The 21,333-nt window shown below is 38.6% G+C and overlaps 1 protein-coding gene across 6 annotated transcripts in view; it reads right to left on the bottom strand.

Moving 5' to 3' along the window:
* RPRD2 (regulation of nuclear pre-mRNA domain containing 2) overlaps positions 1–14,812 on the bottom strand; it is a gene marked incomplete at its 3' end in the record, with an annotated part of 89,604 nt that extends 74,792 nt beyond the window's left edge. For 5 of the 6 annotated variants that reach the window (XM_079944461.1, XM_079944458.1, XM_079944459.1 and 2 more), the window contains exon 1: positions 13,488–14,812. In XM_079944461.1, the coding sequence (XP_079800587.1) occupies positions 13,488–13,692 (205 nt within the window). In that variant the 5' untranslated portion in view covers positions 13,693–14,812. The remainder of the gene's footprint in view (positions 1–13,487) is intronic. The other variant, XM_079944460.1, reaches the window with a different exon arrangement.
* Positions 14,813–21,333: the final 6,521 nt, after the last annotated feature.

Raw genomic sequence — 21,333 nt, 5'->3', positions numbered from 1 at the left:
ACCAAAGTCAAAGGAAGCAGCAAAACCAGGAGGAGCTGATGATTTACATTACAATGATAATCTATGCTTAATAGTTATGTTTTTATAAATTTACATTTTTACTTGATGTTTTAAAATATGAAATACATTAAAAATCTGGGCTCACAGACTTAACTTCAATTTTTGAATTCTAAAAGCTTTGAATAAATCCGAAAATATACTAATACCAGTATTACAAAAAAGTGATTTTGGTCCAGTGTTACAATCACTATCTATTGTAGCTTTTGTGCCTATACATACATAGTTACTTTGTTTTCAATATACCTTCCCCTCCCCACCGTGTCTCAAAAATCATGGTTTTTACTGCTTCTTTGCTTCTCTTTGTCTTTTCCATCCTCACTTGTCTATGTGTACTTCTGATTGTTCACTCTCTGCTTCTGATTCTTTTACACCTTTGTTTGTATTTGAGATGCCTTCTTTCACCTGCTTCACATCTTTTTTGAACAACTGTTTCCTCCATGAAGCCTTTCTTACTACACACAAATATAAATTGGTTCTCTCTGCTCTTTAATTGGGGGTTTCCTAGAAAAACATCCATAACAAAGCTTCCCAATGTGTGTTCCGTAGAACAGTAATCACATGAGATGGCTAGAAAAGAAAGGAACTCCATGGTCAAATAAGTTTGGAAAATACTGAACAGCCTATCCTCCACTCCTTCTGGAAATTCATGAAGCATTTTATTAAAGGTACTAAAGTCTAGCAGCATGAAACAGGTTTAACTTTAACTTCGTAGTACCTAAGTTTTGACAGTGACAACCTAAACTAAACATCACAACTTTCTAGAAAATGCTGTTGTACAAAGTCAAATTCATATTTTTTGTTTATTGCTATGTTTTACTTTCTCTGTATCTTATCCACATTTATCAGTTTATACATATGTACTGTATATGGCAATCTGAGGATAAGAATGAATAGGAGAATAGAAATGCATTCTTATCCTAGTTTATACTAAACACAGTATATATGTGTAAGGATGACCTATAAATGGATTTCAAAAGCTGTTCACTTTTCTATTACCAGGTTTTTAAAGACTTTTAAAACAAAGTAAAATTGATCTTCCAAAATGTGTCTTGAAATGAAATTTTCTTTTAAAAAAATCTTTAATTTCAAATTTAAAATTTTAAATGAAAATATGATTAACATTTGGTCTTTATTATTCCAACTTAAATTTTTATAAACCCCTTGTTTTTGATAGGTTATTTTTAAAAATCCAGCAGCACTAAAGATATTGCTGTCCCTGTGAAATCCCTTCTTTGAGATGCATTTACATATTAGCACAACAGCTATAAAAATATATGAAAGATTCTTAAATTCTATGAACTTCTAGAACTGCAAGATGTTGTTACACAAATAGGTACGTGAAATACTCAAAATAGATAAATAGTTTCCAAATTAGTGTGTTTTCCAGGCATTCTCTAGTATTAATAAAAAGGCCTAAAAAATCTGTGTTCATTCCTTTGGTTTATTAACCTTAAAATTTCACCTAGGGTATGCAGGATTAACTGGAAGAATTTAAAGCTTAAGCACACAGGCCTGCATGAAACATGGTGTAATAAAAATACATACCATAATTGCATTTAAAAACAACAGTAGTTACCATTTGCTGAGTTTTCTTTATATATATATATATATATATATATATATATATATTTTACTGAAGTGTAGTCGATTTACAATGTTGTGTTAATTTCTGTTGTACAGTGCTGAGCTTTCTAAATGTCAGGTAGTTTGCAAAGCACTTTATATGAATTATCTTTTTTTTTTTTTTTGCGGTACGCGGGCCTCTCACTGTTGTGGCCTCTCCCGTTGCGGAGCACAGGCTCCAGACGCGCAGGCTCAGCGGCCATGGCTCACGGGCCCAGCCACTCTGCGGCACGAACGCCTGTCCCCTGCAACGGCAGGCGGACTCTCAACCACTGCGCCACCAGGGAAGCCCTGAATTATCTTTTTTAATACCACCAACAATCACATAAGGTATGTTGTATTATTATTAATCCTATTTAAAGGCTTTAAGAGGTTAAGTAACAAGTATAATGCCTATTGGAGTCCAAAGCCCATGTACTTTGCCAATTAACCACTATACAATATTGTATATCCCCTTACATATGTAAATCTGTGTAAACAAAACTATGTAAAACCTCTATAGCAACAATTCTCGAAGTGTGCTCTGTGGTCAGATATAAGAAAGTCATTAAGCACTTTCTATGTTCTACACCATCTTCAAGGTGCTGAGGATGTAGTGGTGGGCAAAACAAAGTCCCTGCTATCATGGGCTTACATTCTAGTTGAGGGTGAGAGGGGACATGCAGCTCAGTAAATAAACAAATAAATAAGGTAATATCTTATAATGGGAAAAGGTATATAAAGAAAATAAAATAGGGTGATGCAATAAGAGAATGATAGATAGGAGCAAAGGGGGGTAGGGTAGGCTCTTTGGCTAGGACGATAGGGATCAACCTCTAAGGAGATGAGCTAAGACCTGAAAGACAAGGACATTAAGGCAAATTTTTCATATAAAGTGGTAATTTATAAAATGATAGTGATAATATAAATGGTAGTGTATTTTACATCCTTATTTGGCAAAATAAGAAGTTATCAAACTTATGATCTCACAAATTAAAAAACAGTAATTAAATAGTTATAAAATAACATCTGGTAACCCCTGGGCAATACACAGTATTAAGATGAGAGACAATGGATGTGCACGTTGCAGAAACTTGATAAAGGTCATTGTACAACATACCAATAAATCAGTGAATTCTCAAACCTTTTGGTTTCAGGATACCTTTACCCTCCTAAAAATTACTGAAGACCCCAAAGAGCTTTTGCTTATGTGAGTTAGTTACATCTATGCTCTTCACTGTATTATAAATTAAAACTAAGAATTTTAAAATATCTATTAATTCATTAAAAATGATAAAACCATTCAGTTAATAAGTTATACATATTTTATTAAAAATAACTATATTTGCAAGAGAAAAAAACTTAGTGAGGAGAGTAGCACTGTTTTACATTCTTGAAAATCTAATGTTTTGGCTCAACAGAAGACAGCTAAGTTCTCATATCTGCTTCTGTATTCAATTTATTGCTATATACGAATTAATGAATTTTTTTCATCTCTGCAGCTTAGTGAAATCATCAAAATAGACAGGCACAGAACTCATAGAAACAGAGAGTAGAATGGTGGTTGCCAGGAGCCAGGGAGTTGGGGAATGGGAAGACGTTGGTCAAAGGGTACAAACTTGCAGTTATAAGATAAATACGTTCTGGGGATCCAACATACAACATGGTGACGATAGTTAACAATATGGCATTATATACTTGAAAGTTACTAAGTACATCTTGTGGTAATCATTTTGCAATTTATACATGATCTAATCATCACAACTTACACAATGTTATATGTCAATAATATATAAAAAAGCTGGGTAAAAACAGGCACAAGCGCTGTTTGGGAACCATTATACTGTATATACCACACTATGGAACACTACAAAATACCAACAGACTTTGAAAGAAGTGGAACGCAGTCTAGCACAAAGGTAGAGAGTAGGCGCTGGAGTCAAGACTGCTTAGATTTTAATTCTGGCTCTACTGCTTACTAGCTATGAAACTTGAACAATTAATTTTACCTCACTGAGCCTTCAAGTGCTTCAGTTATATCATCTATAACGTTTTCTTTATTATTTTCCCTTCACCAGCGTAATTTTACATATATATCACTAATAGCCTTACTAAGTAATAAAAATTACATAATATCAATACCTCATGAATTGTTATATTAAATGAGATCACACGATAAGAACTCAGGAAATGTTAACTATTTATTACTAAATCTATTAGTGATAATGTTTGTGAAGTTAACTGTATTAATGATTGGAAACTTAATAAAGAACATTGTTAAATAATAACAAAGTACTTGTAAGCAACTCAGGCTTTGAATCCACCGTATTTCTTGTATTTCTCCCACTCACTCTCACCTTCTGCCTTCAGAGAACAAAACCAAGGGGGGAAAAATAATTAAGCTTATGCTTAGCCACCCTGAAACCAGGCAGTTTCCCTTTCCTATACTATAAAAATGGTCTGACAATTTCCTCAAAATAATCAATTGACTTCCTTAAGCCTCGGTTTATAAGAATTTTAAGTGGGGATAACTCCTACCTTCCAGAGCTTATGTTAGGATTATAGGAATATATGTATATATATATATGTATGTATATGTTTGATATCTAGTAAGGGTGCTCAGTGAATGGATACCTTCACTCCAACCAAAAAGTGATAACTCTTCAAAACTGGTACAGCATATAAAAACTCATATTATCATACTTCCCAGAACAAGTTATTTTTGTTCAATTCTTATCTTAGTTATGAAACATTAAGTTCCTTATAATTCCATCTCTTTCAGCGAGCAACCTAACAAAGTTTTACATAGAGTAAGCACCCAATATTCTTAAATTAATTTTCTGAATTCTGTATCTTTGGACATAGGAATACACTATAAAAGAAATGTTAATAACTCAAGTAATACTGACTGCCTCTTGGACAGAGATCATCATTTTAAAATAATGCGTTATGCTACCATTTTAAAACTATAATGACAGTAAAGGGAACACAAAAACAGCACAGGATCCATTCGGGTCTTTTTTTAATTAAAAATGGTAAGTTATAATGCCTAACATTAAAAAATCTTTTCCCTTCTAACAGTGAAACTTTCACTAAAGGAAATAGTCAATCTCCTTTCTCCCCCCAGCCACCTGTGGTGGGTACCAAAGAACCATAGGGTGAAAGTAAGTGAAACTAATCACTAGCAAGTGAAGTGAAGGAAGAGAGACGAGAGAAAGATAAAAGGCTGCAACCAAAATTTAAACCCAGCATATTAAACATTTTATTTCTTTCATCAAACAGCCTCTATTTCAATGTTTCTAAGAGAACAAGAAAAACAAGGTTTCTTTTTTTAGACTATCTTTATCTTAGCCAGAAAGACTTTAATGTTCTAAAGCACAAATGGAATTGTTGCCTTTTCCCAGAAGGAGTAACTAGGTTCTACTACTTCTCCACAAGATGTGCATCTCTCCAGTGTTCTATAACTAAAATCTGTGGATGCAGTGGAATCAAAAGCACTACAAAGCACCAACTCCTTTTTGTTTCCTTGACAAACAGATGAGAAACTCAGTCAAGGTGTTTTGTGCAACAGTGTTAAGTTTTTGAGTAATTTTTTTTTACTAGGGTCTCTGAGCTCCTTCTACACATTAAAAAACCTCATGCAGTCTTAGTTCTCAGATGAAATTTTAAAACAACTAACCCAAAATATTTTAAGGTACTGCTGTAGAACACTAAACACTTGGGAAAAGTGGAAAAAAAAAAGATTAAAAGAAAAGATCATAACTTGGGCTTCCCTGGTGGCACAGTGGTTGAGAATCCGCCTGCCAATGCAGGGGACACGGGTTCGAGCCCTGGTCCAGAAGGATCCCACATGCCACCGAGCAACTGGGTCTGTGCACCACAACTACTGAGCCTGTGCTCTGGAGCCCGCGAGCCACAACTGCTGAGGCCCGTGTGCCTGGAGTCTGTGCTCCGTAACAAGAGAAGCCACCGCAATGAGAAGCCGGCGCACAGCAAGGAGTGGCCCCAGCTCGTCGCAGCTGAAGGGGGCCCACGCGCAGCAACAGAGACCCGACGCAGCCAAAAAATTAATTAATTTAAAAAAAAAAGAGCCTCACAGCCCCTTCAGCCCCCTCCTTATCTTCCCACCAGCTAGCTTCACACTTGCAAACTGGTTTCCATCACCTGCCTGGTGGACAGAGGCTATTGACTGTTGTACCTTGAATCCGGAGACCAGGGTGTTAGGAATCTTGGAATTGTGGCTTTATCTGTCCATGACTGATGCCAGGGGGGTTAAAAAAATTAATTAATTAAAAAATAAATAAAATTTTTAAGAAAGATCATAACTGAATGACAAAAGCTTAGGAGAAAAGGGAGTTTGGATGCATCTATTATTTATTAGTTTATGAAAGGCAGGAAGCCAAATCACTAAGAATAAAATCAGAAGTCTCCACTCTCTAAGAAATTACACACATACGTACACTCACCCCTTCTCTACCAACAGGACTGTAATTTTGGGGTGGCCTGTTTAAGGAAATGTTAATATTAGTAATTTTACATTGGAAATGGAAATTTCCAATGGAATTTTCAAGATATTTCCACACCACAAAATCACTTGAAGTTTGTCAATACTGTTTCACACTTTGATTTATGGGATTGTTTATTTGCTATATAATTTAACATTTAGCTTACTATGGGATGTACAGCAAAAGTATGTTTTACATATTGCTTTAAATCCACCTAAGGCCATGTATATAATACAACCCTTCTGCATTTGAGAGACAAAGCAGCTAAATGAAGAATATAACTGCTTGTAAAGTCTCATAATACACATAAAAAGGCTCATTTAGTATACACCATTACAATAATCTCATGTAATAATCACGGTAGCTCATGTTTTGAAACACTGTCAGAAAACATGGAAATTATCTACATCTCTATGAACCTAGGGCAATGGATGGAAGAAAAGGTGACCTAGGCATCCAAAGGGCAGAGAGAAGACTGATTGTGCAATAATTTTACAACTGGGAATTATAACAGACCTAATGCCTAACTAATCCAGAAGTGCCATTAAACCTAACCCAAGAGTAGAAATATGCAAGAGATCAAAATAGATTTATTACTTCTTTGGGAAGCTGAAAGTTTACCTTGAACCTCAGAAAGAACCACACACAATAACACATTAGACCAAGTAAGCAGAAAGAGGTATCTGAAATACCAGAATGCCCCAGAGCCTTCTCTCTGGACATCTTCTCTATCTATACTTATTACTCTGTCTTACTACACTTACTTCTCTATCTACACTTACTACCTAGTACATCTCTTCCAGGCTGATGGCTCTAAGGACAATTTACATACTAAGCAGATACCCTGTGGTGACTGTCGCACAACTCTGTGAATATACTAAAACAAATGAATTGTACACTTTAAATGAGTGAAGTTTGTCAATAAATGTCAACTCTTTCTAGTCACTCAGCCAAGAAAACCCCAGAGTCATTCTTGAAAACTCTCCTCTCTTACCCCACATTTAATTCATCTAGAAAGCCATTTGGATCTACCTTCAGAACAGGTCTAGAATTCAATTACTTCTTATAAAGCTTGTCCAAACCACCAATATTTTATCCCAGAATTACTTCAATAGCCACCTACCGGCATCCCTATTTCTGCAGCAACTAGAATGATCTTTTAAAAACAGAAATCTGTTCACATCACTCCTCTGCCCCATCTCATTCAAAATAAAAGACCAAAAATGCCTATAAAATTCTTTGTGATCTGCCCCTCCTGCCATATCACCCACCATAATCTGAGTTCATCTGCTAATCCTTACTTTCACTACTCCTTTCCAGCCACAAAAGCTTTCTTGTTGTTCCTTCAACTCACCAGGCACACTCTAACCTCAAGACCTTTGTATTTTTCTGTTCTCTTTGTTTTGGAACATTCTCCTCTCACACTCTCCTATCTATACTGCCTATACCTCACCTTCCTGCTCAAATGTCACATTCTCAGTGAGGCCTTCCCTTAGCACCTAATTTAAAACTGCAAACTCTTATAACACTCTGTATTCCCCTTCCCTGCTTTATATTTCTCTTTAGCACTCCTAATATTTTTTATCTTCTAATATATTTAATATTTTGTTTGTTTGTTGCTTGTCTCCTCTTCTAACAGTATAGGCTCTGAGAGGACAAAAATTTTTCTCCATTTTATTCACCTGCTTATGTCCCCAGTGCCTGGCACAGTAGGTATTCAATAAATATTTGTTAAAAGAACTGAATGTAAACTAGGGATTTGTAAGCAAAATTCATCTTGGAACTTAAAGTAAGAATTTGTACCTAGTCCATCTATATTTGTATACATGTGATATGTGATTAAAAAGCTATGGCAGTACTGTTATACTCTATATGTGTAGCCAACATATCTGCTACAAAGGATGAATTACAAGGAAAGTAAACGGTTAAAGGAATAGCTACATTTCAGATACCAGAGCTGCAAAAAATAGTTCCAGACACTCAGATTTGTGCAATATCAAATACAAGATTATAGACTTCACTCTCCACTGACCAATGGAGGTACCAGTGTGGTACCCCAAACTTTTTGCCACCAAAAAAATCCTTCTATTATCTAAAACCTAACATTTAGAGATTTTTATCAAGTAAACAACTTTAGTAACTAACATGTTCAACTTGTTTTCCCTTTTTTAAAATTATAAATGACTATCAGAACTTCAAATCTATACAAGATAATCAGTTTTCCCACAGAAAGCAAAAATAAAAACAAAAATACCCACAAAGCTTCAAAATGTAGACATTCTAGTTAATCTGCATGGCCTAATATTGTAGAAAATATTTTATGAATAGGAAAGGCTGTGTAGTACAGTGGCTAAGAGTGTATGCTCTAAATCAAGAATGACTGGGTTGAATCCTGGATCCACCACTTATTAGCTCTCTAACCATGGGCAAGTTACTCAACCTCTCAGTGCCTCTGTTTTCCCATCTGTAAAGTGGGGATCATAACAATAACTACTTCAAAGAATTATGAAGATTGAATGAATTAATAAGTGTAAAATGCTTGGAACAGTGCCTGGCACATAATAAGCACTTAATAAAAGTTAGCTAGAAAATTATTACCAGCTTCACGGTCCATTCAAGGATCTGAGAAACCACTGCCATACATCAAAAATAGTAAATTGCACTTTTCGAATTCACTACAACAAATTAATCCTGTATTAAGAGGTTTTTTTTGGACAGTCCATATTTATATAACAGTTTCTCTTGTGGAGAAAATACCAGATTGTACTGAGATTTGCTTCAAATGAGGAGGAGAAGGGAAAGTAAAGGGGACAGAAGAAAAAAGATCGGCCATTAAAATAACTACTGGGACTTCCCTGGTGGCGCAGTGGTTAAGAATCCACCTGACTATGCAGGGGACACGGCTTCGAGCCCTGTTCTGGGAAGGTCTCATATGCTGTGGAGCAACTAAGCCCATGGGCCACAACTAATGAGCTTTCGCTCTACAGCCCACGAGCCACAACTGAAGCCCGCGCGCCTAGAGCCTGTGCTCGGCAACGAGAAGCCGGCGCACCGCAACGAAGAGTAGCCCCCGCTCGCCGCAACTAGACAAAGCCCACGCACGGCAATTAAGACCAAATGCAGCCAAAAATAAATTAATTGATTAATTTAAAAAAAGATAACTACTTTTGAAGTGGGGTGATCAGTGGTGGCAGGAATGTTATTACTTTTCTAATCTTGTACATACTTAAAGTTCGTACCAAAAACAGCTGAAGGGAAATCTTAACAGCTTTTCTGTTCTACAAATGATTCTACTTTCCTATAACCCCCTTTTCTTCAAAAACTCATTTCAATTCTCATACACCTTCTAAAACAGGCCAACCCATGCAATGGTTAGAAGCAAAACAACTTGGAGATATCATGAACACAGTATTTTCCATTTTGTCCTACTAGTTCTTCAGAGAACTTGCTAATTCACTACAGAAACGCTGGTCCAAATCATCTCCCTCTGACTGGGAATGTAATTTCCAGCACTGTTCCCAAAACAAAGTAATTATTTCGAATAGTCAGGACCTTAAGACTATCTACATCATCGTTGTCACCATAATAAATAATCTGAACATATATGTATATGCTAGGACCTATACTAAAATATGTGCATTATCTTCTTAAATCTAGACAACAAGCCTATGAGAGATAATTATCTCTACTCACAGATCAGAAATTGAGACTCACAATTTAAGTACTGTGCCCAGGTATTAACTGATGGAATTAAGATTTGAACCTGGGCCTAATTCTAAAGTCTGTGTTTTTCTACTTTTCCATACTTATTTCCATGTTACATTAAAAATGGGACAGATGAACAAAATACAGAAATGACAGTCTAGTCAAATTGCACATCAAGCCCATATAAGAGCCATATTTTGAAACTGCCAACAACCATACCTATCATTTCTTTTACTAAATTATAAATGCTGCCTTCTGAGAAACAGAAATTAAAACAATTCAAGTTCTTGATTAACTATTTCACAAAATTATATTGGCAAATGTTTACTGATTACTTATTGTGTGCCAAACACTGTTCTAGTTGCTTGGGGATGTAGCAGCAAAGAAGACACAGCCCTGTCATCTGGTGGAAGAAAATAAACAGTAAGCATATAAACAAATAAATAAGGTAATTTCATATACTGAAAATAAAGTGATATGTTATAATGCAACTGAAGGAACCATTTGAAATAAAATCATTAGGGAAGGCCTTTCTGCGGAGGTAATATTTGAGCTTGGATCTAAATGATGGGAAGATAGGATTAGAAGAAGCCTGAGAGGTAGTAGGCAGGGCAGGTGGTGTAGGACCTTGTAGACCTTTTACTTGTAGTAAAAAGAAGTTTAACCCTTTAAGCCTGTTGCAATGGGATATCACTGAAGGATTTTAAAGCACAGAAATGACATCTGTTTATGCTACAGAAAGATCACTTTTGAAAAATGATAGTAATGGAAGCTTCCATCAAACAAATTAAAACAAGTCTGAATAAAATCAGTAGAACCCAGGGCTTCCCTGGTGGCGCAGTGGTTGAGAGTCCGCCTGCCGATGCAGGGGACACAGGTTCGTGCCCCGGTCCGGGAAGATCCCACATGCCGCTGAGTAGCTAGGCCCGTGAGCCATGGCCGCTGAGCCTGCGCATCTGGAGCCTGTGCTCCGCAATGGGAGAGGCCACAACAGTGAGAGGCCCGCGTACCACAAAAAAAAAAATCAGTATAACCCACCATGGAGTGTGCTTCAGGAAGACTACTTGCCTTCTCTAAGTTATTTCCTTTATTGTTTTTTTAATTTTTATTTATTTATTTTTTGGCCATACTGCGCAGCTTGCGGGCTCTCAGTTCCCCGATCAGGGATTGAACCTGGGCCATGGCAGTGAAAGCCCAGAATCCTAACCACTAGACCACCAGGGAACTCCCTAAAGTATTTCCTTTAAAGTGAACAAAAGTCTCTTATTACACATTATGAAATAAAGGATAAAAATGAAAATATCTCAGGAAGAGTTAACATAGTCACTTAAACTCCCACTGAGATCTAAATATAAGTTACTAAATAATGGATGCCAAAGAAAAAAAGGAGAAGCAAAAGTGGCATCAGGAAAATGGACAGAAAGGCTGGGAATGCCAAAGACACCTATTTCACAAATTTGCCTAAAGCTGACTTAAAAACCAAACTCGAACTAAAATAATTCTAACAACAATCTCCTGAATATTTCTCTCAAAAGGCTTTATTTACAATAAGATAAACGATGTTCACTCAACGTAAACATAAAACAACTACAAATTACCCATAACCATTTTAGAAAGTTAAGTTGCATTCCACCAGACAAAAAAAAAATCAGGTTTATAGAAAGCCAAAAGCATTGAACTATACAAACTGTATATAATGCACTTCAAATGAAGTACTGTCTTCCTAGAGCAATCATTTTTTTCACTCTTAAAATATCAACAAGGGAAATAAGCTCAGGCACAATATCAAAAGTAGAGGCAGAAAAATTCTGGCTCCAGTGTATCTCGTTATCACTGACTGTAAAAAATATATTGTAATTGCATTTGTAATCCCACAGGCAGGGATGGCGACCAACTTATCCTTGCAAATGATGTAACCATACAGTTAAAGCACCAGAGCCCAAAGGTAGAAAAAGTAAAAATGTTTTAAAACAGGAAGAAAAATATGTTTAAGGAGAATACGTCCTCAGGCTTGAGCACTGCTTGCTACCACTGGTATACCAAAAACATTAAAGAATAATCATGAAAACATTACTTTACAAAGTTAAATGTGGCCATTGTCATCTGATATGGTGGAGTCAAAACCCAACTCCACCATTTTACTGTATAAACTTAAGCAGCTTACTTAACATTTCTGAGGCTTAGTTTCCACATCTGTAAATCAATTATTAAAAAATCTACTTCTTAGGGTTAGTTTAAGGTATAATGAGATACTAGATATATTGTAAATGACAAAGGGCTGGGTACATACTAGATACTTACTATGTGAGTCTTTGATAATGACTGGTACTTGATATTGTATGTTCTAATTTTACCTCTTGGAAAGAAAGTAACTTTGATCTGCTATTGGTAAATATAGGTAATCCTGCCTTGGTTATACAACTGTTTCTGCATATATTATCCAAAGAGCCACAAAACATCTCTCCCAACAATAACTTTATACACAAATGATTTGAAGTTTGGGGTCTATGATTTTGTAAATTTTATCCATCTGTTCCCTAAAAGTAAACACAAATTAAAACACTATAGGGGCAATAGCAAAAGTGGAATAAGAAGAATTAAGTGAATGATGGGTCTCACTGGTGACGTGCCATAGACAGGAAGCAGACCTAAAATTCAAATAGATATACATGGATTTAGGGTCAACCCTCTCTTCTCAGCAGGAAGCAACAAATGACTTCTCCACACTTTGTCCTAAAAGATCTGAAATTTTCTGCAATCCATGCTTCCTGACAGTCTAACAGACCTCTTTTCTGCAGTAACGCAGCAAAGTGAAAAAAACTCCACGATGTAGACAAAAAAGCAATTAACTGGGGTAAAAAAGTAGTACCTATTCAAAAAGCACACTTCCTGATTCTTTGTTTTGATTACCTATAAAACCAATTCCTATTCTTTAAAAAGGTATCTGAACTGGTTGAAAAGTAGCCGGATATGTTTTCCATTTTATGGTGTTAGTGGCGATACTGACTACGGTTGTTTCCGGTCAGTATCAAGAAGCCTGTATTTTACTGCAGCAAACATAGCTACAAAAACCTCTCAGGTGGTCGCCTCAGCTCTATGTGGAGCTCACGTTACCTCTTCATCTAGGTAAGGCCCTTCTTATTACACATCACACGTTTTAGGTCAGTGGAAAATAGAATGGTCCCACATATTCCAGCGAAGTAGGTGCATTTACTACTGCTTAAACCATAGCGTGTCTATCACCAGGAAAACAAGAAATCATTAACACGTCAGGGCCTATAAGAAATAAACGGACGCAACAATTTCTGTGAAGGTTCAGTAAAAACATCACCTTACAAAGCTCTGAAACAACATGTAAATCTCAACAGATTTGGGCCCAACGGCCCAAGGTCACACCAAGTCAGTCGCTATAAAATCCAAGAAATGATGAGCCTCCTGCAGTTCAGGACAATCCCGGCTAGGAACAGGGTCTGAGTTTGGGTACACTCTGGTCGAAGCTTTAATATGAACAACCCCAACCGAATGCAGCGGCTCCACAGGGAAACCCTAAGCGTTTCGGGTAGTATTTCCTTCCATTCCCAGTCTTCCCTTCCCTAGTCACCCCCCAACACTCACATCTCCGGAGCCACTTCATCCAATGGTAGACGATAGTAGTGTGGTGTTTCTTGTTCTCTATACACCAAGACGACAAGCCTTGAATAGATTCCATGGTGTTAGTTACCGACTGGAATTTTCGATCCAACGAGGACTCCAGAGCCCCTGCCGAAGAGGCCGACGAGGAGGAGGCCTTACTGCCGCCTCCGCCGCCGCCGGCCGCCATCTTCCCGGTTTGCACAAGCGCTGCTGCTCCTCTGGCGGCCGCGGCGGCGGCGGCGGCGGCGGCGGGAGCGGGCAAAACAATCACTGCGAGTGCGTGAAAGCCGCAGGTGGGGAGGGGGGCCAGGGGGTGGGGATGGTGCACGCGCTAGGCTCTTCTGGAGGTAGGACGGGAGGACCAGCTGCTGGGCACGCTGGCGGCTCCTACACGCTGCAAAGAGGGGCTGCGGATTTCGACGGTTTATCGGAATTGTTCAAGGGATTGTGTTTAAACCAGTCAGTAATCACGGAAGAACTGCGCAGAAAACAGGTCCTGCAAAGCCTTTCTAAACGCCTGGCCCGGAAATTAATGGTTTTATACTCTTCGGCTCTCAACGCTTAAGGCCGTTGCCCACACTCCTCTAAGAGCGGGCATGAATATCTTAAAGTTAATACTACCCGACTGCCCCTTCAGTTGCAGAAATCTTTCTCCTTTAGATCCTCTAGCACAGAAAGGCGCAAGGCTACCTAGTCAGGATTTTTTTTGCAACGCAATAGCAGCAAAGGGACAGCAACACGATCGCGCACGCGCTGCTTGGCCCCGCCCCCCTGCTTCCTTCTCAACCTAGAAAAAGCAGAGGGAGGTGTGATGGCGGGGCAATCTGGCCAATCAAGGGAGAAGAACGGGAAGCGCGCGCAGAAGCCCACAAGCCCCAAGGGCTAAGGAGGCGCTTCGAGTATTCGTGCGCCTGCGCAGCAGGCCAGCGCGTAGCGGGCTGGGAGGAAAAACGGGGAGAGAAGGGTGGGAGAGGGAGTTGGTCAAACTAAGGAGAGGTTGGGGGAGGGGCTTCACCGCTCCGCCCCGCGTTTTGCTTCCTAGCGAGGTGTCTCCCTTGGGGCTGTCCAGCTCACACAGCAGGGCCGAGAAACTCCCACCGCTCAGCGGCCACTGTTATTTTCTGGCACCTGCAGCTGCCGCCGCCGCCGCCGCCGCTGCTAATTCCTCGGGGCACCGACGCGCCACAAAGTAGCTAGCAGCCATCTTGCAGTGCCTCAGAGGATGCGCATGCGCCAGCTCCAGCGAGCCAGTCACTACGCAGACTCCCAGACCAAACAATTTTTTACACTCCCTTGGGACATTAACACTCACAGCCACTTGACTTTTTGGATTATAGGAAGAGGAAGTAAATGAAGTGAAACGAAAATTTTCCCCGTAGAATTTTCGAGACGCGGAAACAATAAAAGGCAAGATGTGATCTCACCTTCGCCAGATATGTTACAGCCTCACAATTGCATAATACATTATAGTTTACAAAAGCCTTAGATATTTATTATTACATTGATTAGCACAACCTAGATTAACCGTGCAATTGCATATGCCTATGTAAATTCTCTGGGCAGATTTGGAGACTTCTTTGTTCCACTGAACACATGCAGTTATTGTATTTTAATTCTTTCACGTCTTCCCAGTAGACTCACGTTTTTTGAGGCAGGGAACCTGTTTTGTCAAGCTCACGTATAGTATTTGTTAATTCAACAAAAAGTTGTTGAACGTCTTGTGCCAAGTACAGTTTTAGATGTGGGGGAGTAACATAGCAAAATAGACAAATATCCCTTTTTTCTGGGGCTTATTGGCAGGAGACCATAAAAAATATATCAGGGAGTAATAAGTTCTATGAAGTAGCATGAAGCAAGGTAAGGAAGAGAGAGGGGTTGTGTGTGTGGTCCTTAAGGGAATGGGAATGGTGGTTTGGTGATCAAGGAAGGCTTCTGGAAGGAAGTGATACTTGATCTGAATGTTGAGCACAAGGTAACCAAGCAAATATGGGGGAGGGGGAGAAAAACATGCTGGCAGGTGGAACAGCAAGTGTAAAGGACCTAAAACAGCAATGGCTTGATATATTAGAGGAAGAACAAGGAGGCCATTGTGGCTAGAGAAGAGGACAAGTGATAGAATATGAAATCTGAGAGGTGAAGGGAGAGAGTTCATGTAGGGCCTGGAAGGCCACTGTAAAGACTTTGGCTTTTAACTTTGAGGTGGGGAACACTTAAGCAGAGCAGTTTTAAGCAGAAAAGTTACATAGCATTCTCTTTAAAAGATTACAGTGGTTGCTATGTTGAAAATAGACTGACTGCAGAGCCACCAGAGGCTATTGGAGTAATCCAGACAAGGAAATGATGGTGGCTTCTACTAGCATGGCAAAAAAAAAAGAGGAGTGGCGTCAGATCCTGGATAGTTTGAAGGTAGAGCCGAAAGGATTGCTCATGGATTTAAGGGGAATATGAGAAGAAGAAAAAAAAAGAGTCTAATATGACACCAAGGTTTCTGACCTGATTAACTAGAACAGTGTTTCTCAGCCTTTTTTTCCATTGCTGTTGACCCTAAAGATTCTTCTTAGATATTTTTTCCTATTCCCCCAACCCCCATGAAATGTTAATACCACAGTTATATTGTATATCTGTTTATGTACTGTCTGTATATTTGTGCTTTATACAAGAGTAAGCATGAAGTTTACTTTTTATTCAATGCAGAGTTAAGTGTGACTAAAATCTTTGTTAAAAATTAAAAAAAAATTTGATGTCTTTCTTCCATTGGATGATTCTTCTTTTTTTTTTTTTTTTTGATATTTATTTATTTGGTTGTGCCTGGTCAGTTGCAGCTCGCGGGCTTCTTAGTTGTGGCATGCAAACTCTTAGTTGCGGCATGCATGTGGGATCTAGTTCCCTGACCAGGGATCAAACCCGGGCCCCCTGCACTGGGAGCATGGAGTCTTATCCACTGCGCCACCAGGGAAGTCCCAAAACTTAAAATTTTTAACGCTAATAATATTTAACTTTATAACTGTATTTGCTGAATAAACTTTAATGTAATTTATGTATATAAATTGTAATTCACTGCATTACATATGTAAATTAACAATTTATATAAATACATAATAGCAATGAAATCGGTTTTTGATTTTTTTTTTTTTTTGCCACACCATGCGGCTTGTGGGATCTTAGTTCCTTGACCAGGGATCAAACCCGGGCCATGGCAGTGAAAGCGCTGAGTCCTAACCACTGGACCACCAGGGAATCAGTGTTTTTTTTAAAATTTTATTTGTTTATTTATTTATTTTTGGCTGCATTTGGTCTTCGTTGCTGCGCACGGGCTTTCTCTAGTTGCCGCGAGCGGGCTTCTCATCGCTGTGGCTTCTCATTGCGGAACACAGGCTCTAGGCACACGGGCTTCAGTAGTTGTGGCACACGGGTTCAGTAGTTGTGGCTCGCAGGCTCTAGAGCGCAGGCTCAGTAGTTGTGGTGCACGGGCTTAGTTGCTCCGCGGCATGTGGGATCTTCCCAGACCAGGACTCGAACCCGTGTCCCCTATATTGGCAGACGGATTCTTAACCACTGCACCACCAGGGAAGCCTGGGAATGAGTTTTTAAAAAATCATTCAAAACTGTTATATTTCCAGCAGAAGTAAAATAATTGAAAAATTAATTTCTTAAAAAAATTTAGTGAACTTTTAACTTTGTTTTATTTATTTATTTTTGGCTGCGTTGGGTCTTCGTTGCTGTGCATGGGCTTTCTTTAGTTGCGGCAGGCAGGGGCTAGTCTTCGTTGCGGTGCGCGGGCTTCTCATTGCAGTGGCTTCTCTTGTTGCGGAGCACGGGCTCTAGGCACGCGGGCTCAGTAGTTGTGGCACACGGGCTTACTGACTTTGCATACAATTTTTGTATCTTCCATGAACTCAATGTCATTGCTGCTTGTGTCACACCCAAGAAAATGAGAGAAATTAAATGAGTAAGATTTTGTTTGGTAGAGTTGAGCTTTGGAAGGTGACAAAGCATTGTAATATCTAAGACTTTTTCATCCCCCAAGAGCCAACTTTTTCTCCGTGTGGGGTGATATTGTTCCCTCGGAGAATGGATTGCCATTTTCTCAGACGGACTAGGGGAGGAAAGGGGAAGGAGCAGTCCTGTGAGAAATGAGTAGAAATCGGGATTTCAGTTAAACATCTTGAGTATCAGAGGCATAAATGGCACCAGATGTTGCGAGTCTAAAGTTCATGAAAAAGTTCTTGGTAGGAAACATCAGTTTAAGAATTGTCAGTATATAGATGATCTTAAAGCCATGAGATGGATGAGGTTGCCCAGAAGTGAGTGAGCGTAGATAGAATAGAGGACCAAGGACTGGGCTATAAGGAGCAAGTTTCAAAGGATATTGAAAATGAATGACCAGCGAAGGAGAACCCAGAAAGTAATGTTCTGAAAGCCATGTAATGAATATTTGTCAAGCAGAAGGGAGTAATTGTGTCAGGTGTTGCTGCATAGGTTGCATAAGTTGAGGACTGAGATAACCACTGAATCTGGCAAACACAGTAGTCACTGGTGGTCTTGACAAGGGCTGTTTCCAGGAAGTGAAGTGATTAGAGAGGGTTCTAGAGAGAATGGGAGATGTGGAGTTAATGTGGTGACAACTCTTTCAAGAAATAAAATGGGATCAGAGAAATGGAGCTGAAGCTGGAGGGAAATGTGGGTTCAAAAGGTCATTTCTTTTTTCCAAGGTGGGAAATGATGTAGCTATTATCAGATGCTACAGTTGATACAGGATAGAGATGGGACAATTGCTGGCTGATTTCCTTGAGTAAGTGGAAGAGGATAGGATCAGGTGATAGGTCCATAGACAGTTCCTTTCTTGTAACAGGAAGGTAGAATCTAGGTAGAGAGATTCAGGTAGGTTGATAGATGTGTTGGTGAGAATGTGCAGAAATTCTCTTCAATTGCTTCTCTTTTCTCAGTGAAATAGGTAGGCACTGCAATAGGTGCTGAGGAAGCACACTCTTAAAAAGCATCAAAGATCTATTAATTGCCAATTCCAGTGCACTGTTTACAGTCTCAGCCTTCAGCTTTTTCTGTTAGTGCAATGGTTTAGAGTAAGACACTTAGAACCAGACTGCTCAAATTCAGGCTCTGCCACTTGCCGTTGGCAATTTACTTGCGAGTGGCAATTTACTTTACTGCCACTTACCATTGGCAATTTACTCTCTGTGGTGCTATAATTATTAAATGAGTTAATGTGTGCACAGTGTTTAAAGTAGTGCCTGGCTTAGTAAAGGCTTGATGATGTTGATGTCAGCTATTATTTATTATACTTAAATCTTTCTTAAAATTCATTTCCCTTTGCTTCTGTTAAATATACAATCATTAATCAGATCCCACTAAATGGATCCTTTCTCCGCCCATTGCTAGTTTTCTTACCCCCTTGTGTTTGCCAAAGTTCCATTTTTAGCCCTTCTCTCATTTTTATGCTCATTCTCTCCCAAAGATTAAATTTATCACCTGCATTCAGATTTATTCAAGTTGGATATCCTAGTTATCTTTGATTCTACCCCTTCAACTAGTTATCAAATCTTGTAGACTTCTACCTAGATATTTCTTGCGTGAATTCCCTTCTTTTCATTCCCCTTGCCCTCTACCTAAAGATTATCACCTTTCTACATATCAACAGCATCACGATCAGCTTCCTAGTATATCTCTTCAGCTTATATACATTACCAGACTAATCGCCTAGTTTTCCCCTACTCAAAAAACAAAACCAAAAAACTTCTTCCTTGTTATGTACCAAGTTAAGTAAAAGCCCTAACTTTTAAGACCCTCCACAATGGTTCCAATCTAACTTCCCAGTATTATCTCAAATGCCTTTCCTCCAAGGTTCCTTGGGCTCCAAACTGTTCCTTTTCCTTAAATATATCCTGTAATTTTCTATTTATAATTAATTCTGCCTAAAATATTCTCTTCTATTACCAAAATTCTACCTATCTTTCAAGAACTATCTTAAATTGCCTCTTTCAGGCACTATCTTAAGAACTATCTTAAATTGCCTCTTTCAAGAACTATCTTAAATTGCCTCTTTCAGGCAAACTTCCCTGATCATTCCAACTGGATCGAATCTTTTGAACAGTAGCATTTTCTGCCCTGAATAAAATTACATGTATGTTAACTACAGAATATTGCATTGAATAACATGCAAAAGCACCCTGATTGCTAAACAGTGTTAGTTATGACTGAATTGTCTTATCCAAAAATAATTATTTGGTACCTATATTACAATGATATTGCCATTGTTCAAGATATTTCTGGAAATTCATCAAGGTAAGCCACATATAGGAAGGACAAATCAGTCCAGTAACTTTATATTTGCATTTTTTAACAAAGAAAGCTATTATCTACCTTGATCATTTCACTTAATTCTCCATGATAAATTCCAAATGACTTTTAAAGTTCTCTCCAGAACGCTACAGAGGACAAATAACTGCCGTTAACTAAAGATATAACTTCAGATTATGAAAGAAATTACTAAAGTTCACAATGTATTCTAAGTGATAACAGCATCCCAAGATAGGAATTATTCTGAGTCTAGCATTCATCTGAAAGAACACATCTGTCCCTACCACCTATTTCACAAATGAAGCAGCATGTGTAGGGACTAAGTTTGGGTTCTAGTCAAACCTGGGTTCAAATTAAACTCCATCACTTACTAGCCATAACCTTGAAGCAAATTACTTACTCTTAGCTTCAGATTTACTCTTAGCTTCAGATTTCTCACCTCTAAAAATCTACTTTCCTCATAAATTTGTTCTGATAAAGGAGGCAATGCATATCGAGCACAATGCTTAATACAGTACAGGATCAGATAAATTAAAAAACCACCACCACCCTGAAGCACAGGGAGTTAAGACTTAAAACAAGGATTAAGTCTCACTATGGGTACAGTAAGCCCCCTACAGACGAACCTTCAAGTTCAGAACTTTCAAAGATGCAAACATGCCCCTGTATGCCAGCTGTTGTACTGTACTACTGTACTTTTCAAGGTATTGTACTGTAAGATTCAAAATGTTTTGTTATGTATTACTTTGTGAAAAGTATTACAAACCGATTACAGTACAGCAATTGTGAATTGGGTTTTGTTGGATGTACGAACAAATTGGACTTATGAATGTGCTTGTGGAATGGAATATTTTTTTTAAATTTATTTTTGCTGTGTTGGGTCTTCGTTTCTGTACGTGGGCTTTCTCTAGTTGTGGCAAGCGGGGGCCACTTTTCATCGCAGTGCGCATGCCTCTCACTATCGCGGCCTCTCATTGTGGAGTACAGGCTCCAGACGCGCAGGCTCAGTAGTTGTGGCTCACGGGCCTAGTTGCTCTGCAGCATGTGGGATCCTCCCAGACCAGGGCTCGAACCCGTGTCCCCTGCATTAGCAGGCAGATTCTCAACCACTGCACCACCAGGGAAGCCCTGGAACTCATTCTTTTATGTAGGGAACTTACTGAACTTTATAATGAACAAAAAGACTCCTTTTAGGTCTTCAGCAAACAATACATTTTTGAAGTTGTATATAAATTATTTACACGCATTATTTGTAATAAATCCTTTAATAAAAGCAAAAGCACTTACTTCTGACAATGTTTTCCCCTGGATTTGCTTAAATCACGAAATATCAATTCTCTAGCTCCTAAGTCTCACAGATATAGGCTTTTTTTTCGGTTTCTTCCTGCTCTAGGAATTAGTAATGTCATCTGTCTGGGTTATAGTTTGCTTATCTCTAAAAAAGAGGTTGTATAGTTTTTCCTTAAGGCCTTTTGCAGTCCCTTGTCTCTTTCCACCTTTTTTATCCTAGCAC

The sequence above is a fragment of the Stenella coeruleoalba genome (genome assembly GCF_951394435.1).
Source record: "Stenella coeruleoalba genome assembly, chromosome: 1".
Classification (NCBI taxonomy): domain Eukaryota; kingdom Metazoa; phylum Chordata; class Mammalia; order Artiodactyla; family Delphinidae; genus Stenella; species Stenella coeruleoalba.
This window is presented reverse-complemented; position numbering and strand designations above follow the sequence as displayed.